The sequence below is a fragment of the Sus scrofa genome, chromosome 16, assembly GCF_054392235.1.
Source record: "Sus scrofa isolate SSC_HxYL_T2T_F1_AM1 chromosome 16, Sscrofa_HxYL_maternal_Yorkshire_Landrace_v2.0, whole genome shotgun sequence".
NCBI classification, from domain to species: domain Eukaryota; kingdom Metazoa; phylum Chordata; class Mammalia; order Artiodactyla; family Suidae; genus Sus; species Sus scrofa.
In genome coordinates this window covers 15,890,710-15,911,680 of record NC_139398.1, presented here as the reverse complement: position 1 = coordinate 15,911,680, position 20,971 = coordinate 15,890,710, and the positions used below count along the sequence as shown (strand labels likewise).

The following is a 20,971-nucleotide window of genomic DNA, read 5'->3' as shown; positions in this document are numbered from 1 at the left end:
TGGTATTTTTGAGATTTCCATTTGATGGATGACAGAATTAAAAGCATCACAGAGAAAAAAGAAGATGCACTGCTGAAGACAGGGCTTTGAAGGACATTACTCCGTATTTGTCCATGAGGCCCAAAGGCAAGGGCCACTGGAAAGAAAGATAAGATGTGTCCATATGTAGGAAAATTGCTTGCTGATTCTTAGAACCACGGTTATGTTTCACAGACCTCAAAATAAGTAATTAAGGTCAATTAGGACTGGGGGTGAGTCCTCAAAATGCAAGGTAAACACAGTAGCAAATGAACCGAGCTGTTTCACCAGGGAAAACATGAACACACTGAAGAGGGTGGGGAAGAAAAGAGCTCCCTAAGGGACTTTGAAAAACAGTATTTTGAGAGCATGCTGTAAAACCAAAGGCAAAGAGAATCCGAAGTTAGTGTCACGGGTTGGCAGTGAGAAAAGGTGAAGGTGAGTCTATCACAGCCAAATCATTTTAGGCAAAGAAGATACTTCACTTCCAAAGAGGCGAACAATGGGCCTCTAGACTAGGGTTGAACAAATAAGTCAATGTATTTTGGATAATGAGATGCAGATGTCTCACTGTCAGAGTAAGAAAGGGAGGGGAAGGGGCCAGCAGGAATGCTGTGTTGTTGGACAGGAGTCTTGGAGGTTTCCACGTGATATGAACTCATGTTTCTTTATATATATATTTGCATATACATGCATATACATGGAGAGAGAGGGAGACACGACTAACACATACGTGTCCACTGAGAAGACCTGAAAGAAACAGCTGATCCAGGGCTGTGGCTGGGAAAACACAAGATGAGCTGGGAGCATCGTGTATTGCTAGAAAGCAAGGAAGCGCTCCAAAAATGATGCAGGTGTGTCCAGAGTACACAGAAGCCAACGTGAAGGTGTTCCTAAAGGCCAAAGCTGGGTATTGGATAATGACTTCTAGAATAAAATAAATACCCATGACTCCATACTGATATAAATAATTGAACAAATCAATGAGGCAGAGGGACTGCTCTTCTTGACAGAATTCTAATCGACAAATTTAAAGGGAATGAGGAAACCAGAAAAATCACCGCTAGGCAAACTCCATAGTAAGTTTCGTTTTGGGCAAGATGCACGGATGGATGCTGAAATGAATGGGTAATGGCAACAGGAGAAAGAGGATATTCACCTAGTTTGAAAACCTCTCCCACAGGTATTTATTAACTGCAAAGAGAAAAACCCTAACTTCACAGTGGGGAGGTGTGCAGACACGACCTGAATTAGGAGACTGAGGTCACCACCAGCAGCAGCAGTGAGACACTGAAAGGATGCACTGAGAAGGGCAGAGCGCCATTTCTGCGGGATTCTTGCCCAAAAGGGGTAAGCTCCATTTCATCAGGGGAAAATGTCAGATAAACCCTAAGTGCGGGACATCTTACAAAATAAAAGAGACAATACCTCAAAAGTGTCAAGTTCATGAGAAACCAAAGAAAGTGGAGGAACTATCACAGATGGAAGAAAAGCTAAATAAATATGATATGGGTCCTAACTGGATCCTGAGCTGAAGAAAGACAGTAAAGCAAAATCCAAACTCAGATCTGTAGCCTGGTTAACAGTGCTGTCGTGGGGCTGGTTTTCTGGTTTTGGACAGTGAAACAGGATCATGAGACACGTCACATCGGGGGACTCAGGCAAAGGGGGTACAGGAATTCTCAGAGCTATTTCTGCCACTTTTCTGCAAGTCTGAAATGATCTCAAAATAAAGAGCTTTTAGAAATAAAAATTTTTTTTTTTTTTGGTCTTTCTGCTATTTCTTGGTCTTGCGCCGCTCCCGCGGCATATGGAGATTCCCAGGCTAGGGGTCCAATCGGAGCTGTAGCCACCGGCCTACACCACAGCCACAGCAACGTGGGATCCGAGCCGCGTCTGTAACCTACACCACAGCTCACGGCAACGCCGGATCGTTAACCCACTGAGCAAGGGCAGGGATCGAACCCGCAACCTCATGGTTCCTAGTCGGATTCGTTAACCACTGCGCCACAACGGGAACTCCTAGAAATAAAAATTTGAGTGTTAAGTTATATAAATGTAAATAGCTAAAGAAATTGAAGGTGTGAAAAAAGTTGCCAGAGAAATATAGGCAAAGTCAGAGAACTCCTGTGGGGAAAAAATATATTAGGCAAATTAATGACCTGTGAATAAAGTGATCTTTGATTTACCGAGAAAATCTACTGAATAAATGGAAAATCATTCTTTGTACAATTCTGGGAAAAATTAGGATACCCAATCTCATTCTCAAGAAAATAAAGGTATTTTTATTTTATTTATTTAAGTTTTTATTTAAATAAAGGTATTTTTATTTTGAAAAGAAATATGGCCCCTTCATTACTTTTCATGTGAGTTTCCCTTGTGATAATATTCCTCAAATATTTAAAAGAGAACTTCAGCTTTCAAGTGCTCGTTATTAATCTGTTCAGAAACCATGAGACAAGGTCATTTTTGCCTAGGGAGGTCTCAAACCGCCCCCAACCAAAATCAACAAACTACCACGCCTGTAAAAAAGGTCCATATACAAATGGTGCTTCACTAAATCAGGGCCAAAAACATACTTAAAGATATCTGAAAAACTAAAATTCGGATGAGCTGAAGAGACCTCATGTCTTTCTATTAAGATTACAGCACTTTTTAGAGAGGAAACAAACATGAATAATTAGGCAGTTAACGTGGGAAGGAAGGGTCCTCAAAAGCCAAAGATAGGATCCCTAAAACAACAGCAGGTACATTTGGGACAACTAGAAGGATTCTTATTTATAATTTCCTCTGAAAAATCAAGTGTTTCCTTGAGATGTGAAAACCCACCAAGGATCCTGATACCTTTCAGGAAATCCTGAGCCTGAGGAGATGTGGGATGCAGGTGGAGCAGAGCCTGGAGCTCGGGAGCATCCTCTGGCTTCTGCGGTCAGTGACTGGTCCTGCACCCCGACCCTGGCGCCGGGTCCATGGTGCTTCCCTCAGCACAGCTGCACTGCCGCGATGGGCTTTCTCAGGTTCCATGCACAAAGATGCTCCTGTTCAGAGGATGCTATGCCCTGAAGATAACGCCTCCCGCTCTGGAGGGGGTGGACGGGATGACTGAACCCCGTGTCTGAGGGCCCCATTCAGCACATTATTTCCTGCTGCTTTCTAGCGCAGTTGCCAATCCACAAAAGCACCTTTATTGGGGCCTTCGAGTTCTTCATCTGGGTGCCAAAAATTCGATAGGCTTCTTTTCATTGCTTTACTTACTATCTTTTCACACACGATGGGAGTTTTTCTCTCGACTTGAACAAAACCAACATTCAGGGACTCCTTTTTCCCACTTCACTTTAACCCACTATGTGACCTTCTCTGTTTCCACCAGCATGCGGATTATTTGCGGAATGGCGATACGAGATGGTAACCCCACAAGAGTGCTCCCTAAAAAACTGACAAAAACAATAGTGTTCAAAAAATTAGAGCAATGTTGCCAACTCCTGGCAGCCAATAACATGCCTTTCTTTTAAGCTCCAGAGAGCAAAGATTCAGGCTACAGAATAACCCTGGGTGGGGTCTGAGAATGGAAGGCCCAGAAGGAGGCTTATTTCCTCAGCTGTTCCTAGGAAGAGGAAGGGGGCAGATTTTGATCTTTTTTTTTTTTTTTTTTTTTTTTTTTTAGGTGGAGAGGGAGCAAAAACTTTTACTCCTGGATGCAAATTGATATAAAAAAATTATTCCCACTCTTGTGACTGGTTCTTCCATTTACTTACTCACAGCAAGCCCACTGAGGGTCAAGTTCTGAGCTTAACTCAGGGAGGAGGGAGAGGAGGGAAGCGGCCCCAGGAGAAGAAGAAAGGACAAACTTCCATTAAGGTGGCTTCTTTGGGCAGTGGAAGGCAACTGGAATTATCATAGAACTGAAATCGGAGGGTTGAAAACGGACCCTTCTCAGGGAAAGCGACTCCTGGGGTTTGGAGGGGAGGGGAGGTCTTAGGAACGAGCTCAGTTCCAGAAAGACAAATGGTCTTGAGTGTGGTGGACCTGGGAGACAGGTTCTGAATCAGCTCTTCCAAAAAGGATGGCTGGCCTCTGACCACTGAGATGTCCCTTGAGGTTACAGCATCCACCTGGACCAAAGGCTCCTTCCAACTTGAATGGAGAGCAGGAGGCACTGTAGTTAAGAACTTGAGCCCCAAAGGCTGACTGCTGCTTTTAAAATCCCATTTTCCGTCACCTACTAAGCTTGGTCAAGTTAATTTCTCCTGCCTCCATTTTCTTATTATAAAATAGGGATGATAAGCGCACATTTGCCATCAAGTTTCTGGAGGATTTAACACACAGAAAGGCAGCACTGTGCCTGGCAGAGGGCGAGCCCTCAACATATCTCATCTGTTATTACTGCTAATCTTCTGAGGCTCCAACAGCCTCTTCGCTATAGGCTGCCTGTGCCCCTCTAAATTCTTAGGTTCAAGTCCTAACCTCCAGCAACAAAGGTTTAGAGACAGCTCTTGACAAGATGATGAGGCTAAAATGAAGCTGTGAGGGTGGGTCCTAATACAATCTGACTGGTGCCCATCTGGACACACAGAAACACCAGGGAAGCACACAGCAGAAGGATGGTATGAAGACAGGCAAGAAGGGGGCCGTCTGCAAGCCAAAGGGGCAGGCCTCGGAAGAAACCGACCCTGCGACGCCCGGGTCTTGGGCCTCGAGCCTCCAGGAATATGAAGAAGCAAATGTCTGCTGTTTGAGCCACTCTGTCTGTGGTATTTGTCACAGCAGCCCCAAGATGACTAATGCACCCTCTGCCCCCGTCTGACGACAATCTGCCCCATAATCTGGGACTGAAGTGGTCTCATTATTTTTGAGACAGTAGGAAGCTAATCTGTTTCTAAGAACGGAACTTAGATAGATATTCTTTTCTTCCAGTAAATTTCAAGTTCTACAGACTCAGGAGAAGGGGCGGGGAGGGAAAGGATGCAAATGAACACACAGGGCTTCATTACAACGGAAAGGAGAAGAGAGCTCCAGAGCCACCTCGCAACACAGCCAAGGCGAGTGAGCCTGGTTACTGTTGTCCTGTAGGTCTGAAAGGGCCCTGCAGACAATAAACACACTAGGTCTGCCGTCCTGAGCTTGGCTGGAAAAGTTTCGGGGAAACCATGACCCCCTTGAATAGTCAGCTTGTGGAATGACTGAAATGTGCCAAGTACCCAGCCACCGCTGGTCAGTCCCCATTACAAGGCTGAAGCACCAAAGCATCTCAGAAGATTCCAGGGCAGAACCTGCTCTGGTCCACGCAGAACCCCAGGAAGGGGGCCAGGACCCCTCTCCTGGACAGAGCTGGTTGTGGGGTGAGAGTTCAAAGGTCAGCCTCCTTAACCCGCTCACCTATCTCTAGCCTCCCACACTCTTCCTTCCCCTCCAAAATCCTCTCAAGCATCAGTAAAGAAGGGAAGTAGGTTGGGAGAATGTTAGAAAGTTATTTTTTAAAATTCATTGTGAAATGTTCATGATTAGAAACTGAATCCTTCAGAAAGTACAGAGATTACCTGGGGACTTGAAAGCCCATTATGAAAACCACAGAAGGCACTGTCTCACGAGCATGTTTGTCACAGGTGACGGTGTCGTTTGGATTCATAAGCAGCCTTGCATGGATGGATGGCCAAACGGCAGAACCACAAAAAGCTATTTTTATACACACCGAGGAAAGTCACTCATTCTTTGGAAAGTACCACCATTCCACATTTAGTGTCTAACTCTTATCCTGCACCCCTCTGAATGGATCTGCAATAAAATTCGGATGTCAGTGAAATGTTATTATGGTTTCAACCCATCAATGCCACTCGTAGAATTCATATAGAAAGGCTTGCCTGTGAATGAAACGACATACACAGAATGATCGGCAGTGGCCCTGTTTACAACAGCAGCGGCTGGAAGTAACCCCTGGGCCCTCAGCTAGTTACGTACCGAAGCCCCACGCACATGGGAAGTTCTGAGTGTCTGTAAAAAACGATGAAGCACGCACCTCGATAAGGACTGAAGTTGTTCCCAAAAGGTATGGCAGTGACAAAGCCAGGGGCAAAGTACTCTACCTTTCACAGAAGAAAACGGAAGAGGAGTGGACACACGTTTGTATGTGCCTAACACAGTATCAGATGTAGACGCTGGGGACAAATAAAAACAATGATCGATATGTGGCCCACGGGACTGTGGAAACCAGACTTCTCAGTGTACACCTTTCTAGTTTTACTTTTGAACCACGTGAAATATCTAAAAATAAGTTTTAAATTTTGGTGTTTCTCCCCTTCTTTAGAAAAGAAGTTTGGGAACATGGGGTTGATGAAACTGCATGCAAAAGTGTTGTACTTATATGTACTTTCTTTGGGAATGGGTGCCGCTGTTTTCATCACAATTGATCAGAGACACGTGACTCAAAAGCTTCAGGGCCGGTTGCTTCAGGATGAGCCAGGGTCTTTGAAGGCATTTTCCCTTCTTGCTGTTTGCACCTCAGCTATCAGAATCTCCAGTCAAATCTTCTGAAATTCTGACTGCTGATGGGAAAGTTAGCTCCAGGCACACAAAACAGTCGCAAAGTCATCTTGTGCTTCTCGGAACACAGAAAGGAATCTAGAGGCAAACACCCTTTAGTTTTTTTGGTACACATGTCTCCATGGGTGCTTAAGTGCTGTTTTATCAGGGGTCTTCAGAGCCACGACCTAGTAGAAACTATAATGATACAAGTGCCAACGGACTGAAATTTTAAGGGGGTCCCCTCCGTGTACAGCATTTATTTTCAAAATATGTAACGAAAACCAGCACGCTGTACTTTTAAACGACCTCTTACCGAACACATCATCTCCCTGTAATTTTTTCACAGCTTCTGCAGGAGCTAATTAGAGTGAACAAATTTAAAGAGAAACCCTGGTTTGTCTAATAAACCCCAAAGTCTGATGTGTCGGGAAGGAGGCAGTTAACCTCCTTCTGTGGAACTGCCGGGTCCACAGAGCTTAGGCAGCCGCCACCCCTGCCCGGCCGTGAGTCACCCTGAACAAGACACACTCAGTTTTCTGGGCGAGCCCTGCGCGCCTGGTGACATCCCCTTCCCTCAACACTGTGTCAGGACCGCTGGAAGCAAGTGTGGGAAGGCGGCTTTCTCATTCACTGTTCACGGCTTTGCTATAGCTATAATTCTGTGATCATTAGGATGGATGGTGTCAATACCCGCTCATGGCTTTTTTCCTCTTTCAATAAACACTTTAATGTAAAGTTGGAATGTGAAAACACCTCCAGTGCGAAGCATGCAGCAGGGTCCTGGCCCACTGGTGCGGCTCCGTAATTACATGCTGCACAGAAGGTGCTCCTTAATCACAGGTCTCGGGAGGCTCACCGAGCCCTGGATCCACGGGGCTCAGGAGAGGGACTAAGTCTTTGTTCTTGGTGAAACACCCCATTCCTCAGGTTTTCTTCCCACAGGGATTTACATTAGACTGAAAAGTGCTCTTTTCCAAGGTAATTTTTTTTTAAAAAAGGTACATAGATCTTCCACTATATATTATTATTATTATTTATTATTTTTTTTTCCTTTTTGAAGGATGTGTGGGCAGATACAGGTTCCAGCATCTTGCACTGGTGTGCCTGGGGTCGGTCTATTTTCCAATTAACAGAGGCAATCCAGCACTAAGCAAATGTCTCAATACACCAGAATCAATATATTCAAATAAGATGTTTAACATTAGTAAGGCCCTTTTAATGCCTTACATTTTCCAAAAACATATTAGGTTGTTTAAAGCTCATGAAGCAGGAGACCATAGAGGCAGGAGACCTAGATTAATTCTTAGGGCAGCGGGCTGCAGGATCTGGGAAAGACGACATCTGGGTTGAACAATTTGAACCAAACCATCCCCGGTACCCGTGGGGAAACGTGAGAGGCCTGGGACCAGGAGCTCTGTCCTTGGATTCCCACAGAGTCTGCAGCGCTCTGCCCTCTGGGTGGGATGGGGCTCGGGGAGAGTGGAGGCCGGGTTCCTTGCCTGCTGTTGGGGGTTGGGGGGCGCTGTGCTGGGACTGGGAAGATGGTGGGGGAGGGGAGGGGAATCATAGTAACTGCCTGTATACTGAGCAGGGCCACTGCTGTCAAGTTCCCCTGAGCTGGGGCCCAGCTGAACCAGACGATGCACACAGGCTGGCGACAGGCAGCGAGGCCTGCGTCTGGGGTTCTAGGAGAGGACGCACTGGTGGCCTTCTGAGCCCTGCCCTCTCACTACTCGCAAACCTCTGCTAAGTCCTGTCACTTGGTCAATCTCTACAGCACGGGGCTGAGGGATGTGGGAACCGAGGGGTGAACAGTGGTGGGAGTGGGCCTGGCGGTGGACAGGAGGCTGAAGAAAGAGGCAGGTGGAGAAATGGCCCAGATGGAAGGCAACAGGGGCTCAGATACGCTGCAACTCAGGCCTTACGGGAAACATCCTCATTGGATGTCACACAGTGGCTGTGCCAGGGGTCCTAGGGAATCGGATGTGGAGCGAACCCCCCTAGGCCCTGGATCCGGGCTCACTCATTCAAAGAAACCATGAGTGATTCTGAGGAGTGACCCCTGTTGAGGATGCTGTGCCCCCTTCTGAGGACTCAGAGTAATGGCCCAGTGAATCCAACTGCCTAAGGTGCGTACCTTTAAAGGAAAAAACAGAGCAGAACCAGGCTAAGCAGATTATGACGACCCGTACTCATTTGCCATGAATAACTCTGCAGAGACAGCCCCCCACCCCAGGCCTGATTTAAAGCCCCCTGGGGCCCCCTCCTCTCCACCGCAGTGGTGGGAGGAGGCTCCCTGGCCCTCGTCAACCCTGCTGTTTAAACCTGTGTTACCTGTAATTCCTCTGTCACAGCTGGAAGCTTAGCACTAGACCTGCACCCACTGCTCCTATTAAAATGTTTTCAAGTACTCTGAACGAGTTCCTTGTGTGTCTTTAGCGGTCCCTGTAGTTCATCTCCTGGTGACTTTCTCAGCTGACCCCGAGGTAACATTTTTGTTGAAATACTTGTTAATTGCACCCTCGCCGCCACAGACTCATTGAATTCGTTCATTTTTGTTTTCCCCTGTGGGATTTTTCACTTTTCCATTTGGTGAGAAGGGACAGGAGTACCAGGGAGGGGCGAGGGAGAACCCCCCCACCCCATTACTGCAGGACCACCCCAGGGGGAGACAGGCTATGCAGGTGCTCACTGTGCGTCTCCGTGCAAGTCTTGTAGGACATGTTAGAAACTGGGATCTTACTCTATGAGCAACAGGAGATCAGGAAGAAATGTAAGCACGACTGGATTTGTGTTTTTGCTGCAGTAAGAGGCTGGAGACACAGTGGGAAAGAGGCAATGGTGGTGACAGAAAAAAGAGAATATATTTGAAATGTACCGTTTAGATAAAAGTAGCAAAATGTGGTGGGCATGTTCAAAAGGTAAAAATAGAACTATCACCTGATCCCACAATTTCACCGCTGGGTACACTCACCAAAGCACGGAGAGCAGGAATGTGAAGAGAGATTTACCGGCATTATTCGCAGTGGCCCAGAGTGGGGAGCAGCCCCTGTGTCCACCATCAGATGAATGGACACGGAATGTAATCCACCCATATGCTGGACTATTAGCCTTGCAAGGGCAGGACATTTTGTTAGGTGACACAAAAAGACAAATACTGTGTGATTCTGCTCATGAGGTGCTGAGAGCAGTCAAGCTCATACAGACAGAAGGGGAGTGGTGGGTGCCAGGGGCTGGTGTCCAAGGGGGAAGAGTCTCAGCTGGGCGGATGGGGAGCTGAGGGTGGGGGTGGGGTGATGGGAGCCTGAGGATGTGAACGCGCCTAAAGCCACTGAAGTGAGCACTTGGAAACAGTTAAGGTGGTGAGTTTATGTTTTGTGTGCATCATCACAGTTAGAATCACTCGGAGGCAGTGAAGACAGCGTCAAGTGTGTTGGCTGTCTTCTAGGGGAATCAGTGGGGCCACTTGCATTTACTTCTGGGAGGTGCTGGGAGAGGGATTCTGAATACAAAAGGTTTGAAGAAGCTGGTAGGACTGTCCAGCAGAGAGTCAAATATCCAGGCAGAGAGATGGGTGGATAGGAAAACCTTGGCAGAGAGATATGAGAGAGGCAAGAAGGCAGCCCTGGGCAGAGCCCAAGAAAAACCTACCTTTCGGGAAGTTTCTTATGAAAATCCCTCAATTTCTTAATTTTAACTTGGGCTAAAGGAAATGCCCCATTTCATTGATAACAATCACGTATCACCACATATATGAGAGACAATTACTGGGTCTTCTGAAACCTGATTTAAAAAAAAAAAAATTACAGGAGTTCCCGTTGTGGCGCAGTGGTTAACGAATCTGACTAGGAACCATGAGGTTGCGGGTTTGGTCCCTGCCCTTGCTCAGTGGGTTAAGGATCTGGCGTTGCCGTGAGCTGTGGTGTAGGTTGCAGACGCGGCTCAGATCCCACGTTGCTGTGGCTCTGGCATAGGCCGGAGGCTACAGCTCCGATGTGCCGCAGGAGCGGCACAAGAAACAGCAAAAAAAATTACATAATTTTTTATCTTATATATTTTTTAGGGCTGTACCTGCAGCATATGGAAGTTCCCAGGCTAAGGGTCAAATAGCAAAAAGACCACCTGCCACTTCAATGGGGGTTTTAACATAAGGAAAAGGGGGAGGTCAGAAACTGGCCATCATCAGACAGGTCTCAAAAGAAATATAACTTTAGACCGACAGAGCTGGCGAGGACATCAGAGATCAACACACTCCCACCCTAACTCAGGTCCAAGGCTGGAGGGCCACCAAGGCAGAGATGGAGTCCGAACCCAGGTCCTCCTGACACAAAGCCCAGACCCTGCCTGTTCAACACATCACCTCTTCTAAAGGCTCCGACCCTCACCATGGAAGGACTTCTCTTAAAGCTGAATTTCAGCAAAAAGCAATTTCGTGGGGGCTGAAAGCAATGTTCCAAATTCAACTCAAACTGGGCCGGGCGGTGTCAGCTAGGTGACAGGCAGTGCCATGACAGTCACATGGGCAGGTTTTCAGGTGTGAGCCCAGTGAAGGACATCTGGAAGTCTAGTGACGGACTCTCGTCTTAGTCTTCAGAAAGGGAACATGGTCAAAAAGCTGCCGTGATGCACTGCAGGCACGCATCCTGCACAAACCTGGGATCTACCTGCCCAGGTTACTGGCTGAGACAACCCTACTGCTACTCAGCATCCTCTATCCTGCCACCCGGCTAGGCTCTGCTGCTCAGTGGCTTACCACCTCAACGCTGGAGCTAAACACTATCACAGACGGTGGTTCTGCTCATGAAGGAAGGGCACAGCTGACCTACGAGGCCTCAGGTAGGTAGCATCAAAAAGGCAATGTGGCGAATCGGAAATATAAACATTTCTGATATTTCTTTTCTATTTACTTGCTGTGACCAAGGCTGAGTAAATGAACAGCACAGGGACAGCTTTCCAGGTTGAGACAGTAGGACAAAAAGACCCTCAGATTTTCTAAGAGATTAAAGATAATTCCATGACCCTGAATCAGCACCAACTGATCATCACACACATGGGCAGGGGTGGGGCCAATGCCTCTCGAGCTGGCTAGGCAGTGGACTCGCTGGGCACAGACCCCAGAGGCTCAGATGTGGTGGGAGGTGGTATGAAGCATGAACACAGGTGAGCTGGGTGGACCTGCGACCCGCTGATTCCTCATTCTGCTGATGTGCCTGCTGTGTGGGCGCCAGCTGTGGCCGTGATGCCGTGAGGGAGGATGGCAGCAGCCAGAGCGGGACGCCAAGGCTGCCTACCTACAGACACTGCCCGGCGGCCACCCTCCCACACAGGCCTTTCCCAAGAAATGGAAAGCGCTTTTCAACTGAATAATGTTCACACTGGAATCTAGTTTCAGACACAAAGATATCCCCCCTTGAAGAACAAACTGTGTGGCTATGCTTCTTGTTCATTCAAATTTGTTGTATTTCCATCCTCTCCCACATCACCCAGGGACACAGAGCACGATAAAGGAAGCCCCATGGTCACAAGCTGCACATATTCTCACTGTCCAGCAGACTCCCAGCTCCAGCCACGCTTCAGACCAAGTGACCGTGCAGAACACACGGACCCTTCCCGGCTGACCTGCGTATTTATACTCACAGCCACACTGCGATTCTTAAATACCTTATCATTCACAATCAAATACCTAGACATTTAATCTCAGTAGGCACTTTTTTTTTTTTTTTGCATTTGAAATTTAAGGAAATTTAAGTTGTCTGGATTGGGGAGTTATGGGAAAACAAAATGGATGCACTAAGGCTGAGAAAATTTTGCAGCTGGAGATTAGTAAACATACCTGCTCCTTCTCCTGGAAAGTTGGAGAAGCAAGAATCACAGACCTCTAAGAAACCAGCCTTAGAGATCGAGACTGAATGACCAGACAGCTCCGTGATGTCCCTGTGTTTTGAAGCGTGTGAACAGCAAGACAGCTGCTTTGTGACTTTTCAGGAGGCCCAGAGAGCCATGGACGTCCAGTTTGGGGAGGCAGACTGTACCTCACTCCTCCTTGCAGGATCCTGCAGCCCAGCATGGCTCTCAGAACGAAGAGCGCTCAGAATGAGATGCCGGGTGGCAGATGCATGAGAGGTACAAGTGACAAGCACCGACAGCCCAGCACACACCAGGACATGAACAATCACAATGCAGGCACTGCTCCTCACTCCAGGGCGGGAAGGAGGCCATGGGGCTGAGTGGGAGCCCAAGGGGATCCCTTGCTCCCCTAGGCAGCTGCGGCCTTTTGTCCTGCAGTCGCCGTGGCTTGTTCCGGGTCCTTGTTCCTTGTAGCCCCAACTATCTAATGACAAGTCTTCTCAGATGGAGACCCTGATCACCTAATTTCCAGAGCGTGGACATAGACAGAGGCTTGTTAAAGAGCCCAAACGTGCATCCTCCCTTCCCCATCCACTGCCCAAGTCCTAACTCTGCAGATAATCTCAATTCTCCTGGGAAAAAGAAAAATTTGGAAAAGGAGGAAAAACGGATAAGGTTGCAATCCTTCATCTACCGACTATCAGTTCACAGCAGGTTTCAGGCAACGAAGAAACACCTTCTCAGCAAAGCAAAGGGTTTGGGTAGGGCAGGAGTAATGTCTCAGGTGCTAGAATATCAGAGAGAAGAAGACTCAGAACAGAACGGTACTGAACCAAAAAAAAAAAAAAAAAAAAAAAAAAGCACAAACCCAACCTCCATAGGAAGTTTTTAGGACAAAGTCAAGTGTGATACATTAACTCACGGTTCTTTCCTGTTGGCTAGCCTGCAATTGTGAACACCAGGTAGCAAAGAACACACCACGGGAAAGGCATATATGAAAAGGCATCTTTCAGAACAAACGTTATTTGTGGCCTAAGTACACCAGGACTCCTCTGTAGATAATAGATGAACTTGGTGGGAAAAAAAAAAGTAATACTTTCTTTTCTACTCAGACTCAAGGACTTAGATATATTATGCAACTTTGGAAGTGCTCTGGTGACAGGTTAGTGGGGAGCCTGGCACAGCCCTCTCCCTGAACTCAAGTGCCACATCATGGCAAATGTGGCTCGGCTGTGGGCCCAAACCTGAAAATTCTCTTTCTCTGTGGGTCCTTGGAGGACTCACAGCCTAATTCCTCCAGCTCCTCATCGAGGTGACGCTAAAGTCATACTTAGGCCCCGAGGGATCTGGAACATGGCTGGGCCTGTAATCACCAAGCTGAGCTGATCACCAGCTGTATCCTGTGCAGCCTCCTTTAGCTCAGGCAGTGACTATCCCTCAGCAGGCAGAGGATGGGCTCCAGGACTTGGCAGGATGAATGTGAGGAGGGCAAGTATGACAAACGGAGGGAGCAATTGGAATGTTCCAGAATTATTAAGAAAGAACTAGAAAATGGCAGTACACTGATGTTCTCTCAGGATGGGTAAACAAACTACAGGCCCACAAACCTAGAAGAATCAGCCATTTGTAGGCGGCTGAGAAATGAGGACTGTGATGTAGTTGGTTCAAAGCATGTGAACTCTATCCAGTGTGCATTTTTCTAGAAGCTAAAGACCAATGTTTCTGTGAAGGTCCTAAAGCCTCGAATGAGCTCATCATTAAGATGGAAGATTAAACCAGCAATGTCCAATGGACACAGTACCAGCTACATATGGAATTAAACATTTTCAAGTAGCCACAATTTAAGTAATAAAAAGCAACAGGTGAAATTAATTTTACTCATTCACTTTGTTTAACCACACTATAAGATATATGATCATTTCAGTATATAATGACTATAAAATAGTCATACATCCTTTTTTCAAACTAGTGTGTACAGCAATGCTCCATAGTAACGTTAGTCCAGCAGCTATCATGCTGCACATTCAGGATAAACGAACTCTCGAGACTCTTGCCAAGAGCCCATGACAGAGCCATTGAGACACATGCGGAAAAGCAAAATTGCTACACTGGCCTTTCTCTAAAGGGTCCCCAAACAACGCCTAATGTTGTCTTGTTCAAATGCCCTGTTATTTCAGTTGAAAAGCACTTCTTTCGAAAGCCACCTCTCTTGTCACAGGCGCAGACCCCTGACACTGAGGCCTCCGCCAGCTTCTCGTTGGGCGGGGGGTGTTGGTCCCATCTGTATTCCTTCTCTTAGGAGTCTAGGAAGACTCAGACGCTTTACACAGTTTGTAGATGCTGTGGCTAAACTCTCAGGGCCTGTGTGCTAGACCATCCAGTGTTTAACACTGACCAAATAAAGAACCCACAATATGAAATCCTGGTTGGGGAGAGCTGAATATGGTCTCTCCACACACACATACCTGTTGTCCACATCACCTGGAGGACAAGGGTACCTTCTCTGTCTTCTCCATTTATGAATGTCTCTGGCCCTAAAAGAAACGCCCCCTTCTCCTTCTCTAACCTGCTATGTTACTACACTGTCCTGGGAAACCAGGTGATGCTTCATTATTTCTGAATGATAGGTGAAATCTTCACTCCACCTCAGCTCCTGGTGGGTCAAAAGGGCCCAGAGACACAGCGATAAAGGACTGGGGCCCAAGTGACAAGGAAGGATTGCACCTATTACAACTCAGCAAAGGTGGGGGACGGAAACACCAGTGTCATTCCAGGAGAACCGGCACTGCCATCCACGCTCCGCCAACTCCTACCTTTGTGGTTGAAGATGCCCTCCATTTCCATGCTGCTCCTAGAGTGGGCGATGCACAGAGAGCCACAGGGCACCAGGCCTTCTGCGGCGGGGGACCGGTCAGTGGTGCGCACCAGACACCAGTCAGGCTTGTCGTGGGGCCTCTCCAAGACTTCCACGGTCTGGCCGCGGCGGATGGTCAGCTCGGTGCTGTTGCAGGCTGTGAAGTCGTGGATCACCACTGTCAGCTCACAGCCGCCGGAGAGCTGGAAAGGGAGAGGGGACAGGTCAGCAAGCCCAAGCCATCGGCCCTCGGCAGGTGAGGCTGGCGACTGGGCCGGGAACCTCCTTCCACCCCGCAGCTGGGTCAGAGCACCGGGTACCAGTTGGGCAAAGGCTCTCACATTTCACTGCCCCTCAATTTAATGTCCTTTTGGAATCACACAAATAGTTATTTACCCTTTCACACTGTAGCATATAATTACGATTTTCTGCATGTGACACTCTCAGAACTTGATGGTTTTTCAAATATTTTCATGCCTGAGAGGTATCTCCCTTCTCAAAAAGTGCCATATACAGGTGATCCTTGGACAATGTGGGGGTCAGGGGTGCTGATTCCCTGCACAGTCAAAAATCTGCATGTAACTCTTGACTCCCCCCAGACTTAACTACTCGTAGCCTACAGTCCACCAGAGGCCTGGTCCATAACATGAACAGGTGATCAACGCATATTTTGTGTGTCATATGTATTAGGTACTGTATTCTTACAATAGAGCACACCAGAAAAAAGAAAACATTATTAAGGAAATCATGAGGAAGAGAAAATACACTTACAGTACATATGTGTATTTATCAAAAAAGCATGAATCAGTGGCCCTGTGCAGTTTACATTTGTGTTTGTTCAAAGCTCATGCTCACTTTAAAACTTGGGGGAAAGGCCTCTGCTTAAAGGCCTTTGGGGGGCTGTAGTGAAATGGCAATAAAATGGGGTAGAGTCAGTCTGCCTGGCGTGGGCAGTGTGGGCGCTGAGCGAGGGCTGCTGGGCACTGCTGGGCACTGCTGGGCTCGGCAGGAACAGCCGCAGAAAAGGGAGAGGAAAGGCGATGGCCAGATCCCAAAACACGAGAGGAGCATGCTCCCCTCTCGTCCCAGCCCCCAGGAGACCCCTTGGTGTGACATTCTGACCCTCTGCCAGTGACCCCAGCTCCTCCCAGGCCCCAGCGTGCGGCTCCACACACTGGCTGCATGGATACAGGCTCATGGCCCATGTGCCACCTGGCTTGAGAGGCCTTTCCCTTCTTTCCTCCTCTAAGCTCACTCCCATTTTCTATGTTCCAAGTCTTAGGCCCTTTGAAGAATATCCACGAGCTCCATAAAGAACATAAACTCCATGATCTCAGCTTGCAAAACAAGTGCATGGCCATCTCTGACCGGCTGCTCTCTGTCAGCTGTGTCTGGCCCGTCTTCCCCTAGGCCACACTCCTCAGGACGGCTCCTGTACGTGCTCGTTACCATCCCTCCCATGGAAGAATCTGTGACCAGCTCCCCATCTCTGGACTGTCCCCCCAGGCTCCAGCCTCCTGTCTGAGGGCCACCACCCCTGCATGGGCTCCGTAACCTCACCCGCTGAGCTGGGTGCTTCCAAGTGGGCATCCTGGCCGGCTGCCTCCCTGTCCTTTCAAAGCGGGGTCCAGGACGTGACTCATTATCCCCCCAGTCTGTTTCTCTCACAGTGCTGCCTTTCGGCTAATAGGGTCACAGTCAGGTGCACTGGTTTTCACCCCCCAAATTCTCTCAGATGGATTCTGATTCCTCGCTTCCTCTGCAGGCCCAGGCCAATCACTTCACTTGATGGACGGCTGCCGGGGGCTCCTGGACGGCCTCCCTGATCCAGGCTCTCCTTCCAGACCACCTGGACACCACCGCCAGAGTCACCTTTTTAAAACACTGGTCCTCCTGCTCAAATTCGCCATCCTCCTACTCAAGAACCTCAGGCACAAATTCCTTATGCGGGCCTCAGACTTCCCCGCTCTAGGGTTCCAGCCCACCTTCCAGGCACGCGCAGCTACGCCGCACATGCTCCACAGCTCGAGGTGGCCGTGACCTCCTGCTGCAGTGGCCCACACACCCTGTGTTCACGTCACCCCTTTTGCTCAGAGGCCTGCCTCCCCAGTTTCTCTAGTCCAGGTCCTGCCACTCCCCTGAGAAGCTGCTCCTCCGTCTACCATCTAGCACTCTGTCCTTAAACAAACTGTGTCTCAATTCTGACGTGAACTGGGTCTTGTGTGTGTATACGTGTCTGCCCTCGGCAGGTGTGTGCCATCCTTCTGTGACTGTCCCTGCCCGAAGTGTGAGGGACTGGCTGGGTTGTCTCAATCACCACTGAGCCCCCTGTGCCAACAAGGGCCAGCACGTGGCCTGTAGGGGGAACTGGTGAAGGGCAGGCTTTCCTTGAGGCCACCTCACGCAGCACTTCGTACCAGCTAGTGGGAAAATACTGGCTGGAGTGAAAAAGGTAAAAAAGGTTTGCTCTAAAAATGAAGGCCCTGTTGGAAAACCAAACCAAAACATGGGCTTCTCCTGTGACCTGGGAACAAGCATTGTGTTCAGCATGGGATGTGCCTGGTTTTCTGTCACCATCTGGGCTTTGGCAGAGGCCCCACGAGAACAGAAGATGGATGACCGGCTGTGGTGGGTGGAAGGAAGGGATGGCAGGCCTCCTGCTGAGAAGCACCCTCTTCCAGGGAGGCCACCAGGCCTACCCCCTGGAGGAGGACTGGGAGCTGTGCCACCTGCTGCAGCTCCTGGCCCCGCAGTGTCCTTGGCCGCCTGCCTGTGCTCGAGGCTGCTGGCCGGCCCTCTGGCCCCCTCATGCTCTTCTCTGCCCTCCTGTTCTAACAGCCTGTCTTTCCAGAGAGAGCTTAGCTCTCAGAGTAAGATAGACATGTGCACTAGACAACCACAGAAAGCAAAACAATGCAAAACTCCCCCATCAAAAAGAATTGTCTTTACGAGGCCACAAAGGACATTTTTCACAAATGATTAATCCCCTTCTAGATTTTATAAATTTCTCTGTGGAAAAGCCATGCTGAGTCTCACATTTGTCCATGAACAATCGAAGATGCTGATGTGAAAATGTTAACGGCAGAGGCCCAGCCTCGAGAAGAATTTTCCCCGTAAAACCCCAGTTATGGAAGTGGTTAATCCCTGTAGCGAAAAGGAGAAATGTGACCCGGGGACAGGCCCCTCAGGCCCCCACTTCCTACGAACCCCGCCCTTGGCCAGAGCTCTCCCAGGCGGCCACTCGTCCACCGGGCCTGACTGTGAGCATGATCCCAGGGTGTCACCACCCCCGCAGTGGGAAGTTCTATGTAAGACACACTGCCTCATCGCCAGCCCGTGCTGCTCGCCTTCTCCAGTTTTAGGCATTTTTCAGACTTGCTCAAAGCCACGTGATAGTCTGCGGATGGGGGAAGGGTGGGAAGGGAGAAGGGGGCTGCCCGGAGGATCGAAGCCAGACTTTCTTTCTGGCTCTGAGTTTTCAGCCCCTTACAGAGTAATCAAAACTATTGGAAACATCTGTGCTCCTGACAGAGTCTGAGAAATAAAAATCAAGGCTGTGCTGACAAAGAATCACATACTCAGTCAACATGCTTTTTTTCAAAGGCTTTAGAGAACTTAATAACAAAATCTAGTATCAGAAGAATCTGATTTCAAACAGTGCGAGAATTATCATTAAACAAACAAATAAAAAAACTTATCTTCTTGGCTTTACCCCAAAGAATCAACTGGCCTTTCCATAAGAATCCCCTGCACAAATCTCTGAAGGGGAGAACTAAATGAACATTTTCTAGTCCAGAAAAGAGACAGCCCATGGATTTCTGTCTCAATGTGCACATTTGAATATTTTAAACTTAGTCCAAAGCTTGTCTTTAAAACCAGGCTTGTTAATTAATAACAACAACAACAAAAACATTTTTTGGTATAAAAGACATAACTATTTTGAAGATGCAATGCAAGTCATTACAGCCTTTTATAAAGAATTAAACTCCTAATGAGAGAAAGTTCAGATAATATACATCATTAACAGGTCTTATTTATTGTCAGTGACATTTCTACCCACAGTGACACAATTTCATTACTACACTGAAAGAGTTACCATTCCATTTATCTAGTTTAAAAATTCACTTTTCCTTTCCAACCATATTTTGTGAAAGTTTTCAAATGATCATTTCCAAGTCTATATATTTTATGGACTTTCTATTGTGGGCTCTTTACAACACACATTTAGTTTAGGATTAAAGTTTATGAAAAATCTCAATTTCTATGACTCACATTAACTTGTGACATTCTTATCAGAAGAGAGTTTTCCCAATTTTTCTGCTTTTCACCTTAAAAAAATTTAAATGTGGTGACTAAAAAGCATGAAATGGACTTAACTGAAGCACGGACCACAGATACTATAACCAAACGCCTCCTCCAAGACCACCCTGGTCCTTCTGAAAGGGCTGCCGGGGGAACTCCGTGACCCAAGTGCACAATTAGCAGAATCAAACCAGGGTCCTTTTGCCTGAATTCTCTCAGTGACTGAAAATGACTCAATTGCTATGTCTCACCCCAAAGAATGCAATACTCATCTCTGGTCATAGGCAGGCAAACTCTAACAACTGCCACACACAACAGACTTTAATTACTTTTAATGTTTTCTGGAGAAACCATGTTTCATCGTTTTGCTTTTTGTCCGAACCCAGTGGGTGACAATATCTGAAGCAGAGCCAGGGCTGGGGGTTTCTCACCCTGTGGCTCCAGCACCCCTACCCCACCCCTGCGCTATAATGAGGCCCTTCTACATTACAAGAACGTCTGGTTCTTGAGACAACGGCAAACACCTGGTTCGGATCACTGCCCCCACCCCCCCGATGAGCTCTCAGGCAGAGCAAGGCAGTGCTTTACGACTGCGGGCGGATGACAAGGTCCTCCCTGCAAATGGCTGGGCTTTGAGAGCCCATGATCCAGTGCAGGTGGGGGCCTGTGGTCTAATAAAAGCCACCTTCCCCGAAAGAACAGAGTGTATCAACCTGTGAACAGTTCCAACCCACAGCCCAATGTGGTGCCACCACTCAGAAGCCTCACAAAAGGGTCATGCGGTTTGGGGAGGTTTCACACAGAAGGGACGGAGAGTGGTTCCTTGGTCAGAGGGGATTAGAAAGTACAGCTCTGCTGGTGGTCGCGGTTACAGGAGAAAGCAGCCCCTGGCAGCCAGAACAATTCCCCAAGGCGATGCTCACCACCCAGGCTTCTCCCTGGGCAACTGCGAGGAGGCCAGAGGCTTGAGCTGATCAGCAGCGACCCTAACGATGCGACCGCCAGGCCTCTCTCTTGCTCACTCCAACCCCAAGGCCAAGTTCACAGGAGGAGCCGTCACAAAATCTACTACTGGGTTCCCAAGAGGACCCCTGGGAAGGCTCTCCCCTGTGGGGGTGCAAATAGAAATCTGTCAGAACTGAAAAATGGTGAACATGGCAAAAATTTTATGTTTCTTACCACTCTTCTAAGAAAAAGAAAACAGGAAAAAAAAAATCTGTAAGAAATGTGAGGAAAAACTCTTTCAAAAGCAGCAGCTTACCACATTTTACCCAGAAAAGAGAAACTGAGGACAGTATTCAGGGAGGTTAAGCCTTTACTCTTTGCTAATGTGACACACACTGCTTTGTGACATGAAAACAACTCTTGGAAGACTTCCTTGACTGTGACACACATGAGGTGCAACAGAAGTTAGATTATCAGGAAGCTAAA

General features: G+C 48.0%; 1 protein-coding gene across 5 annotated transcripts in view; it reads right to left on the bottom strand.

Moving 5' to 3' along the window:
* Positions 1-20,971, bottom strand: part of TRIO (trio Rho guanine nucleotide exchange factor) — a 357,836-nt gene that overhangs the window by 65,900 nt on the left and 270,965 nt on the right. For all 5 annotated transcript variants that reach the window (XM_085001718.1, XM_021077143.2, XM_085001720.1 and 2 more), the window contains exon 34: positions 15,198-15,441. In XM_085001718.1, the coding sequence (XP_084857844.1) occupies positions 15,198-15,441 (244 nt within the window). The remainder of the gene's footprint in view (positions 1-15,197; positions 15,442-20,971) is intronic.